Source organism: Patiria miniata, unplaced genomic scaffold (assembly GCF_015706575.1).
Source record: "Patiria miniata isolate m_02_andy unplaced genomic scaffold, ASM1570657v1 HiC_scaffold_25, whole genome shotgun sequence".
In the NCBI taxonomy this organism is placed as follows: Eukaryota; Metazoa; Echinodermata; class Asteroidea; order Valvatida; family Asterinidae; genus Patiria; species Patiria miniata.
In genome coordinates, this window is record NW_024037064.1 from 8,431,019 (window position 1) to 8,443,681 (window position 12,663).

Consider the following 12,663-nt stretch of genomic DNA (forward strand, 5'->3'; position numbering starts at 1 on the left):
GTGCGATACATGGCCATCGTCTGCATCGTCTGAAATACAGTTTAGATTAACTAAGATAAGGTTTTATCACATTTTGAGGGTCATTTAATTCGATGATCAAAATTAAAATAAATCAGACGGTACACAATACCATAATATGATTTCTATAGCAATCGCGGTGCGGCGACCGCCCCCACTCAATCCCACAATGCACTGAGGTAAACATTGCGTGACGTAATGAGCACAGAGGGTTGTATCGGGTGGGCGCGGTACTATAGAGATCACTTGCACATTCAACATGCACATTTCGATCATAACATATGTTCCATGCGAGGATTTCATAAAATTGACGACGTCGCGTACAGCCTTTGCATGGCATGCCTTCATTTCATGAAGTCTGATCGCAGACATTGAGTTGTACTTGGACTGCAGTGTTTGCATCCTTGAGAGTGTACAGTACATGTAGCCCAGGAAGGTAAGAGTTTTAAGCAGCTTTATCCGATGAGAAATTTAAGTATCGTTGATCAATAGTTTCACGATGCTGAACTTCCCGCCATTTCCGCGATTGTGTACAAAGTCTATGGAGATGTATTTAACAAAATAAAATAAGTTTCTCAGTCCCAGATTCACGTCTTCATCATTTTTGAAACGAGAGACCTTCATTGAGGTGGTATATGAAGACAGAAAATGGCGTCAGGTCGCAACATTTTTCCAATCTTGATGTGTAACGGCAGAATTAGAGGGCAAAGGTTTATGATATAGGCATGTGAGGAAAGTAGTGTGCGTTCATCGTGTAAACGGAACAAAGCACAGTTCGAAACTCTGATGACCTCTGTACAGCACTACTTGAATGGGTTACATACAGACCCCGTTTGATCAGTAGAATGAGACATGTTGCATGCCGGTGTATATTATTCCAATCATCGATCTTTTGGTTTGATCTTTCACCTGTTGAATTCTGAAGTACAGTGAAAAGTTCGCAATGGCCACAAGTCGTCTATGTTCTTCGCATATTATACGGGCAACATTACATGTATGTCGCAGGACGGTTTTTTTTTTGTTCCAATCATAGATTGATATTTATGAAAAAAAATAGCAATGACGGAGAAAGTTAATAATTATGCAGTGGCCACAAGTAATTAATGTTCTTCGCACTATAAGGGTGACATATATGGCAACCATTTTCCGGGATCGTTCCTGGAGGCTGTTAATTTGTTGGCTTTCCTGACTTTATTGAGGGCTTGGTTTGAACAAGAACAAAAAAATCAAAAGATTGAAGTTTGTTTTGTGATGCCTAGATATTTCCATTATTGTTTGTATAATCATTTGCATTTACCACACTGATTTTTTTTCAGTTCCTTGCTCCATGATATCGCCATGGCTTTATGATATCACCAACTCTAGAACTGGAGTAATTTTTACAAATTTACATCATCATGGGCGCCCATGTACGTGGAATTAGACACCACGTGTTTTAACAATCAAGCTGTATTTCTCATCCTCGGGAATTCCCGTGTAGATGAGCACGTGCTGAACTCTTCCCGTTGGGCGCGCGCGGTACACAGTACTTTTCCCACACGCACTCGCTTTTTTGGCTTTGGACTCCCGCACGGTATTTTGAGTGGGGTCACGACCCAATACAACAGGAAACAGTTACTGCAGTGTGGTACATTTGAATTTAGCTGGGGACAGGAATGTACAAGTACATGTACAAGTACATTGTTCTTGCAAGAAAACAGAAGTTATTTATAAAGTCACGTACGGTACTAATAAACTGTGTCGAAATGTATCTCGTATGAAGATACGACTCATTATGAGCTTTAAAATTCAAACTAGCTGGAATCATTTACCTCATCAAGAGGATATATATGCATGCTCATCTAGTGGTTTCCTTGCTTTTTTCTCTGCCCTTATTTCAAGCAGAAGGTCTATCTTGGATTACAAAATAGGTACCTTGATCATTAATTATTTTGTTGCTGCTGTAAAACCCAAATATTTTAATTAACTCGATCAATTCTGATTTTCAATCGGAGCTATCAGAATGTCATGCCGGGTCACTTGTGGATTTGGAATTGTCACTGCCTGACATTTACGTGATCCCGGCACATGCATGTCGTGTGCAATAAGCCACTTCGGAGTTCCAACTGCGCATGCGCGACTTGACCTTCGCGACCGGGACTGGGAGATAAACAAAAGCTCCACGTTGTACACAACGTACGCTATGCGAGCGACTTTGCACACGAACGTACGCGTAGCATGCATTGCATAGCAGTTCGTTCGGCGGGATGTCACATCGAAAAGCGATCTGAAGTGTACATGAAAGTGCCTTTTGTTTCCAAGCAGATCTCTTCTCCGACAATTTTTCCATCAGTTTTCTTGTCTTCATTATTATTTCTTTTCATTCAAGGTAAGATTAACATTAAAGGGATATTAAAGTAGGAGCGACGATGTGGACAATCAGATGATTCTTTGCCGTGATGGCTGTGTGGTTTTGGCATGATTGGCAATTGCGAAGGCCTTGCTTGTGATCAAAGTTTACCGGTAGGCCGTTGCGCCGATAATATCGGGGTGTTTTTTTGTCTTTACGTTTTTGTAGATTTGACCTCTGGTATCACTAGTTGATCCTGGTGTGGCTTTCGCCCTCAGTTTGGCAACATTGTGTCGTGACGACCAACAAATTGCAGCCATAAATGAGGCTTTTGTTTTGCAAACCTTGTTGCTGTGTTTGCACACATGTTGCTTTAAGTCCAACCAACTCGCCATATAGGCCAAGGCAATTCCAGCGATTTTCGTGTTACATTTACAAATACCTGAAATATATTTATGTATTAAGAAAACTTCCAGCAGCTTTTTTATTAGATGTGTATATTCACATGTGTTACAATGTGCAATCTACTGCAAGTAGCCTACGCCCCCATCGCACTCCCTGTTTATGTTACTTTTTTCCCACCAGTTTGGGATGAGTTCCGTGTACGTATATCATCACCAATTTTCCCCTGCAGTTGAATATCAGCAGTCAGAAAATAAAACTTTTTTTTTTTTTTATGGAAAACAATTTTGAAGCATTTACTTAGAAAAAAACATTTTTCCAAACTGCGTCTGAGGATCTGTGCACAGGGTGTCGAGTGATGTCAATGTATGGAACTACATGTACAATATGTGATCAGCTCTTTATAGGCATTGAATTTTTTTTAACATAAATTGCTTAATCGATATGGCTTTGTCTCTTTACTTAACCTATTTCTTTATTCAACCTGTGAAGGGGTCTTTGAGGGTTCGATTTCTGCAACGCGTGCTCTGCTCTACACATAAAAAGATTTCTTATCGGGGAAAATCCCTCAGCACGCAAACAGACCAGCCGCGTGTCTAGCGAAATGGAACGATGAAAATGTTTTAGCCGAGTAGTCTTTTTGCACAATGCATTGCAGTACACATCAACGTGATGTTTCACGTTTGGATTTCGATAACTCTGTGCAAAATTAGAATTAAACGCTGAATTTTTGGTGATGCAATGCTCACAACAGCAACTAAATTTGCAGGGCAGAAGTTTCGGGGATTATTGAAGAAACTGTAGTGAGTAAGAAGCTTGCACATTTGATTCACACTGGTTTTATTATGCAGCTCAAACTTTTGCACAATATGGATACCTTCAGTTTTGGGACTCTCATACACAGTATTGAGAGTCCCAAATTTTCGGACTAGGTGAGTTATACGTAATATTATACTAGGGCTTTGAGGGGAACAGTATCCATTTATCTTTTATATTACTTAGTTTATCATGGAAAGAGATTGAATCAATGAATGGTATTTTTTTTTGCATCAATAGGGGATTCGATTCGATTCGATTCGATTCGATTCGATTGGATTGATTGTCGGATTGGATTGGATTGATTGATTTATACTGAAGATTTGGGATCTGGATTTTTGGAGAAATATCTTCTTGGATTTGTAGAGGGTTTCTACTAGGGATACATACATACCAGGATTTGGATCATCTCAGAATTTGACATTAGGATTTAATATTCAAGTAGTTTGTATTGTGACTGCCAGGATCCAATTTGTTTTAAGGGAATATTTAAAGTGATAATTTGTCATTTCTACTTGTACTTGTAGCTGATTATCACTATCAGAGACCATTTTTATCAGGGGATTTCCACACATACTAATTAATTACAAATAAATAAATACATTCTGAGCTGCAAATGTGCAATATTCGAGTCACTGGATCACTTTATTTAGAACTGACTGTCAATTATTCACCAGGGTACACACCCTACCCCAGTTTGTTAGCACACGCTCAAACTACCCCAGGGAGCGCACCACTAGGCGCGCCCTTACACTTACACAAGACAAGTGATTTTTAAAGGGAAAATACAACATTTGCAAACATCAAAAAATAAAACTACCCAATCGTTTTGAAATACCTTGCTGGACTGTTAATGAATGACAGTGTACAAGCATCCTGTAAAATCATGGCACCTGGTATACTGTCATTTTCAAGAAAAGTGGTATTTTGTATCAATTTCCAACGCTGATCGGCCGATCAGCGTTGGAAAACAACTGGATTTTTTCAAATACTGGCCCCAGTTGACCATCGCACTTGTTTGCAATCGATAACACACCTATGAACGGGTACAAGCCAGCTAGACTGGTTCCCTGACCTTACAATTCCCCAATGTATGTAAACTGCCCTGTTTCTTCTTAAATGGAGTCAGGGAACCAGACTACAGGAAAATGATTGTTTTTCTTGGTTTTTATAGCATTTTTTAACCCAAAACCTCAAAAAAGTCAATGTAACTATATTTGCTCTATATTTTCAACCCCCCAATTCCATCCACTTCTGAAAATTACAGCAAAAGCAAATGATGTATATTCCCTTTAAAATGATGCTAAATACTAGACTTCTACATGTCCATCCATGGTCCAACTATTTGACATGACTGACTTCTTCATTCATTGTAATTTAGTCGGGTGCCTGACTATGGAGAAATGTGTAGAAATAGTGACCTAGTACCGAACATCGATATTTTTGGCACAGTCAGCTGACAGTTGATTGATGAAGAGTTCAAGTGTTGGACTGGTTGTTTCAGGTGCCAGTCTATTTTCTTGTATTGCATGTTTTGAATACCGTACGTTTTGGGACTCTCATACAAGGTACCGGTTTTGAGAGTTCCAAAGTTTTGGACTATCATATTAAACTAACCCTCATTGCGACCTCTGCTCGTTTCCGTCTCATTTTGTCAGAACGTGTCACAAATATCAAAAGTTATGTATTTCCAACATGTATTCCATCGAAAATGATCATCAACACGATCGTTTGCTTCCTTGTTCATAACAGCACAGCTTGGATAACGCCGTAGACAAAATGGATCAACCTCAAAAATCGTCGCAGTCCGCCCTCGCATTTCAGCTCGTGACGGAACTGACCAGTCTTGTCGATGAAACAACCTTCACTAAAAGAATGGCAGTGCTGCGGGACATCAAAGATGCTTGGGAGAAGAATATCGAGGTTACCGTAGTAACAGAGGAAGACAGTTTTGGTAGGAGCATCAATCTTTTTTTTTCTTTAGTAAAGCAATTCTTTGTACTTAGATTGCCAAATTGCTTAAAAGCAATTTGGCAATCTCAATGCTTTATGTTCACTTGCCAAAACCTAAGATGAACATTAACAAAATTAGTTGGTTCCTTCAAGATCCTCCAACAATCAGTGTTAATGGGTTGAGGTAGCGAGCACTAATCCAGGGCTCAGTTATGCACAGATACACATAACCAATGCAGGGTACAGCCTACAAAATTGACTCCAAAATCAACCATTCAGTCTCAAAAAATCCCCTGAAACCCCCACGAAGATTGAGGAGGATCAAGGATTAATGTCAACGAATAGACTCAAGTCTACCCATATTGTGTAGACCAGATGTAGTAGAAGTTTCAGGTACATAGCCAATTTGAATTTAAATTGAATAGATTTGTGTGATTTGGGGGACCAGTTATACTAGTCCTAATGGACCGATCCAGTAAGCCCCGCCCACTGCGCACGTGGGAAAATTACCACGTGCTCCTCTCCAATGCCACACTGCATTTTCCTGCCGCGCGCATCATACGCGCGTGCACGCATGTCGGACTTCTGTGCACGCACGTCGGACATAAATCACGGCTGTGATTGGTCAGAACACCATGGGGTGGTGCTTACTGGATCGGTCCATTGCCTAGTATGGCATGGAGTGCTTTTGACAACATGCATGGCGATTTTTCATTACGTGGAATTAGTATCAATGAGATAATGATAATTTTCCTGATTCAGGTTATGGTGAGCAAATGCACCTGGACGATGCTGATGAGGTGCAAATGGGGCCAGGAGATTTCAACTTGGACTACTTTGAAGAGAAGCCAGGTACGGTACCTGTGCGTCTGCATGTACTTTCTTTAATTCTAAGCTAATTAGTTTTAGTGTATAAACTTCTAATTGCATCAAAGAGTTGCAATTACAATCTGAATTGACTCTCAAACGTCTGTCGTCAAATACAACAGGCGGTATACCCAGCTTTCTTTCACTGTTTGTAGATAGGATGCATAGATAGAGTTGCTGAATGTAGCCGTCGATTACAATGAGAAGTTGTCCCCTACTGCGATCTTTTTCACCTGCAAGAAAACCATACATCGTTTCAAAATCTAGGATATGAAAGCCCGGTCAGGCTATGAAAGCCCAGCCTTTCTTTTTAGTACAAGAATACATGCACATACAATCTGCCTGGGTAGTGATGCCAAGCAGTTTCACCATTGAACAGGACAGGTCTCTAAAAAGTCTATGGAATATCTACTGACACAGCAAGGGTCTATGATGTGGGAGCAGATCTGAGGATTAATTATGCAAAACAAGACTGCTTCTTTACCTCAAGACTGCTGTTAATCAAAGCGAGAAAAAAATATCAGACTCGTCTTGATGTCAGGAGGAACCCCGAAAAATAGCTCTAGAGACTTCGCTGTAGATGGGTCAGACTGGGTTCGTCCAGTCGGCAAGCTACAAGGGCACAATAGATAGGTCGTGCCCAAGGTCTACCATCTTCTGGATGGCTGTCATGTGATTGAAATGGTTAGAGGCCATTGGTATAGACATGTAAGAGGCAGGACTGGGGACAAATTCCAAGGCTGTAAAAAGAAGGGATATGAATGGAAATTTAAGAAAAAGAAGAAAATACTTTGTGAGATTCTGAGGAATTGTTCAGAATTCTGCAATAAATGTAGTAGATCTATCGCAGCTAATTAAGCTTGTTCACAAGCTTTTCTGAATGTTTTTGGTATGACCACTAATTACATCATCCACAGTTTCCAAAGAGTCTACTCTTAAAAACTGTAAATAAACAGTTGCAAATTTCATCAGACTGAATTTTTTCTCTTTCTTTTTCTGTTTCTCAGAATACCTACGAGGTCGTCCAGACACAGAGCCCTTGGTTGATGAAGAGGTGGGGAATAAAAGAGGACAGGTAAAAGAAAAGAAATTGAGCCGTGCAGGGACACTGCAACCAGGTTCCTTCGCGAAATCTGTAAGAGAAGATAATGGTTTTGATGGCAAAGATACAGGGAACGTCAGCACTCCGCAAAGCGCGGGTAAGACCAGACCCATCGGTGCGTCGCCAAAAAGAAAGACACCGACGGTATTACCGAGGAATTTTCCTTGTCTTTTTTGCTCAAAACAATTCATGCACGAGGGCCATTTAAAAAAACACATTTTGAAACACAGCGAAGACTTATCCTGTAAAATCTGTGGCAAAAAGTTTAGTACAGTTAAAGCAAAAAGTTCACATGCAAAGACCCATTTAAACCAGAATATGTCGAATACAAATCCGAAAAAGCTCCAATCCCAAAAACAACCAAAATGTCCGAAGTCCCAGTCTAAGGCACCACAGCCCACGCATCTCACACCTGGTACTTACACAGCACAGGAGGAACAAATTGCTCATGCTAGCACTTCAAATCCTCCCACAAGTCCTGGAGTAAATCAGTATCACGGTGATACATGCGAGGTGAAGCAAGAGGAGTCAAACCTCACTGTTACAGGCGGTGTCGTCATTGAAGCTTCTCCTTCTAGTGTTTCCTCCAAGACTCATCGATCTGGTATCAAGCAAAAGTATCGCTGCAAGTACTGCAGTGTGAGTTTGTCTTCCTCATCTCGTCTTCTGTATCATGAGAGCCTCCACCTCAAAGATCCTTTAAAGATCCGCAAAATGGGCAAAAAGATGCCCTCGGGTAGACACTTACCCGGACCCTCACAGAGGCAGATACAGAAGAAGAAATTTCCAAAAAGCATGCCAGCTAAGAGAACAATGGCGCCCCAGAAGGAGGACCTCTTTAAATGTCAATACTGTAGGAAGCTATACTTCACGAGAGAATCATCCCTCAACAAACATCTGAATGATATGCATCCAGAGATGATCCCTGGATTGGAGAGGACTGATGCTGCCAGGCCCACAGGCCGCAAAGTGGTAGAAACTTTACAAATCCAAAACCTCAAAACAGAAGTATCCTATGCCAGCCTAACGCGTAAAGCGGCACCTGCAAACACTCCCAATGCAAGCGCTAGCCCCATGTATAATACAAGCTCCGTGCAAAAAGGTCCAAAAATGGCCGGCACAGGCCAAATCAGCAATGTGGCCAAAGCAAAGAAAAACCTAAGTCCCACAGTGTCCGGTGCAAGTACAAGCCAGTTCCAAATTGCCAATAATGCACCAAAAAGCCATAGCCAACTAGTGACCAGTTTGGGAAGCCCAATCAGACAAACTGCCCAGCAGAAGTCTCCAAGCATGTCTGATCTTAGAAGCCCAAGCAAGCAGAAATCCCACATCAAGCACAGCTCAAAGAGTTCAGATGCGCCATCAGTCTCGGGGACTGGTAATAAACAGGAAAAGTCTTATCCGTGTCGCTACTGCGACAAAGTAAGCAAAAGTCGGCGTCTAATCATTGAGCATGAAAGGCAGCACACGGGTGAGAGACCATACCCTTGCAAATGTGGCAAGGCATTCACTTCTGTTAGTTCTTTAAGAAATCACCAGAGGCGTAATTGCGCACTAAGGGGTCAAGCCGATTCAATGCCAGCCAATTCTCAACAGAATTACGAGTCAAGGACTGTTGTGACCCGAGTCGAGTCGAGTCATGTTGAAGAAATGCGTAGTCGAATCGAATCGAATTAAATATCTAGCTGGAGGTAATTCGCGTCACGAATATTTGAACACAATACAATAAACACAAGAGAGAGATTAATTTGTATCACTAACAGTTGACAAGAGGTGAAACTTCGGTCTTACGAGGTATCTGGGTCTAGGATTGTTTCCTGTGAATTGAAAAAAGGTCATGTCCCACAAATCATGAAATCCAGAATTTGTTTGAATTATTTTTGAGGTTTTAAGAGTCAGCAGCAGGGAAAAAATACAACCAAAAAATCAGCTGGAATAATTCATTAGGTCCCAAGAAGCATGTGTAGGGAGACCAAGTGCGCCCTCAGTTGTTGTTCGTTCAAAAGTTTGGCAAGGTGATTTGCATAGTGTGACCTTTGTGCTTCCCGCGCAAAGGCAACTTGTAACACGTTTTCTTCTGTGGGCTTCGACCAGAGAAGACCGACAAAAATTGTCTCCAAAAATTATCTCCTTTTGTAGGGGGCATGGCTCCTGCGAAATATATCACTCTGGAGGGAAATTTCATAGAAAGTTCCCAGTGAGTATCTTGCTGTGTCTCATCATTTTGTGAGAGAAATGAGACATCTTTCGTTGCATTGTAAGTTTTGCATTATAGTGTGTAGCGTACATACAGCCATGTGTTGAACTTTGACACGCACATTGTATTTACTTTGACATTTCATTGTGCATAGGGGCTTTTGCTTGAAGTGTTGTTAGAATAAATGTATTTTAGTTCAGGATATCATAGTTGTCATTTCATCATAAACTGTATAGTTTGCATGAACACTCGTCCGCTTTAATTAGAGGACCGTTCCTCCTTCCTTCCCCCTTAATTGACGTGGAAGCTGGTCCACTTCAAATGGCGTCGTAGACAGGATTGAGTGTTCTGATTTATTCCTCCAAGATGTCTACTCGCCTTCAAATGGCGTCGTAGACAGGATGGAGTGTTCAACATTGCCTTGAACGTTTTAGTGACGACGCTGGTCCGGATGTATTTTGTGCCGGACTTTAGATTTTCTCCTGCAAAGTGAACTTATAAGTTCGCTTCCGCGTTTTTATTCGCTTTACCGTTTTTAACTTTCGCGAAACTATGGACATGATGGTGACCATCTGATTCGTGCCTCGCCTTGCAGCGAAGGACTTCACCGCCAACTGAGTGTTGATTACATTATGTGCTGTGTAATTTTAATTGTCAAATTATGATTTGTAGAATTGTGCTTAATACATGTTATTTGACCATTTGGTATCCAAGCTTTGTAGATCTGTTCAATTTTTAGGCAGTTAAAAAAATTATTTTAAATTGTAGGTTGCTAATTTTAGTGTAGCTGCTAAGTGGAATATTTTGTCAGCAATTTTGTAGTTTGGTGTAGTATTTGAAATATTTGTACTCACCGATTTATGGGATATGTTTTATATAGCCTTTTGAGTGAGATTTTGTTGTCTGGCAATTTCACCATGCAGTCTGCCGTTTATAGGACCATTTTCAGAAAATGTGTTTATATGAAACATTGGAAATTCTCTTTTCCGATTGTTGCCCTTAGCACTATTAGGCCAAAAAAAGTCTCCGGTTTCTGGTAAGGAGCTTGCCCCAAAAGTGGTGCGGCGACGCGGCTTTTTTTTTTTTTTACCTGATTTTTTTGCTTCAAATGTAGGCTGATTACTGCAAATAGTGCCCTACTAAACTTAGTGCAAATAATTATATGGGAGTCCAGAGGGGCCACATAAAGCTTATTCTCGACCATAACCCAATCTAAAAACACGTTAAAATTGTGCAGCAGCAGGATTCCAGTCAAACCAGTGAGTTTGGCGGTTTTGAGACATCATCTTTCATTAAAAAAAACTTTTTCATTTTGCCGACGCGCATGGCTACGGCGACGCGCGCGCATACCAGAAACCGGGGACTTTTTGGGGGGCCTTACTGACGGGTGTTGCTCCTTCAAGTTTAGCTGTACTTGTCTGGATGTTATTATTATGTTTCCTAGCCTGATGCTGGTTAAGGATGTTGTAGTTGGTTGATGAGTTGTCCAACTTTTTGTCCTCCATTGTGGGTGAGATTTTTTATTATTCCGCTATGCAGTCTATGTTGGGATGCACTGATTTTTTGTAGTGATTGAAAAAAATTCAATTCGATTTGATTTGATTCGATTCGATTTGATTCGATTCGATTCGATTCAAAATGGTGCTTATAATCTTTTAAAGAAATTTTGGGTACCCACCTTTTTTCACATGTTTAGTCTGACACATTTTGTTAATGACATGTACAGTACATTGTATAATATGCTACCTGTATGCACGGATCCTACACGCAAGGATTAACGATCTCGGTCAAACTCCTGCTTAGACGCGTGATAAGGGCCCGTCGGCCCATTACAGGTGACAATTATCATGAATACTTGTCAACAAAGACCCAGACAGCTTTGACGCTTCACTGCGCGCGGGGACACGCGATATGAAGGCCTGTTAATTATATCAGGCGCCCAACCAAATTAAATACGGCAAGTCCGTTCAGCGCATTTTGTACTAGAGCTCGGAACAGTCGTTCATCCTTGTGTGTAGGATCTGTGCTGTATATTACTCTAAAGAGTGTATCAACACATGCATACCTTTGTATTCTTTAAATCGTTAAATCAGCTGTTAATAATTGCCCAGTATATAATTTTCACAATTTCATTATGTAGTACGCTTTTTTTGGAAGGGAATTTTTTAGAAAGACAAGTAATGTATATAAAAAGGAGCTGGAAATGAGGCTGCCTTAATTTTAACTTTGTAATACTTTAGTAATAAAATCATTGCGATTTAGACAGAATTTGATGTGCATTCAAGTTATATTAGTTGATTTTTTTTCTTCACAAGATTTAGGCCTATAGCAAATCCGGCGGCAGCGGTTGCACAAGACTCCCGCTAGTTGCACCTGGGTTGTACACACGCAATCCAGGCTCTTTCGACCAATAACGATGCCAAAATGCGCGCGCACCTCGTTTTTCGCGTTCCGAGTGTCATGATTCATTTCTTCCTGTCCTTCCCTTTTTGCCGTATTGCAATAATTTTGGACTCGCCAGCCGGGCTTCTTAAGGAATAGTTTGACTAGCATTTACGGCTAGCGGGCTACCGCTAATTTCGAACCCTGTTATATGTCTACTCGCCGAATATTACATCAGCCATGAAAGTTCTTCCAGATTGGCCAGAAAGATTGGATGCTCCTTGCTAGACGCGTTTTATACCACAACGAGGGGCTTTCAAAATGCTTATGCACTTTGAGGAATGTGCCAGAGTCTTTAAAGTGATTCAGCTGAAATAGGCCCCCAAAATAGTTCTGCTTCCGATTTACAGGGGCGTAAATCCCGGGGGATGGGGGTATATCCCCACTTTTTGACCAGGGGGTGGGCTATTGAATCATCCCCGGGCCCACACTTTTTCGTGATGAGAAAAAAAAAATTGGGGGTCATTTTTCAACACCCCATTGACAAAAATGTATTATATAGCATTGAAAAGTGGTGACAAAAGGTTTTAACATGCG

At 40.9% G+C, this 12,663-nt stretch overlaps 1 protein-coding gene across 2 annotated transcripts; it reads left to right on the top strand.

Moving 5' to 3' along the window:
• The first annotated feature begins 262 nt into the window (after positions 1 to 262).
• LOC119733405 (zinc finger protein 37 homolog) lies at positions 263 to 11,952 on the top strand. 2 transcript variants are annotated; one of them, XM_038206988.1, is made up of 4 exons: positions 263 to 454; positions 5,318 to 5,519; positions 6,281 to 6,370; positions 7,393 to 11,952. In XM_038206988.1, the coding sequence occupies exons 2-4, from the start codon at positions 5,345 to 5,347 to the stop codon at positions 9,162 to 9,164; spliced, it is 2,037 nt and encodes a 678-aa protein (XP_038062916.1). In that variant the 5' UTR covers positions 263 to 454; positions 5,318 to 5,344; the 3' UTR covers positions 9,165 to 11,952. The 2 variants fall into 2 exon arrangements, with proteins under 2 accessions (XP_038062916.1, XP_038062915.1); XM_038206987.1 differs by lacking the exon at positions 263 to 454 and adding an exon at positions 2,180 to 2,386.
• The last annotated feature ends 711 nt before the right edge of the window (positions 11,953 to 12,663 follow it).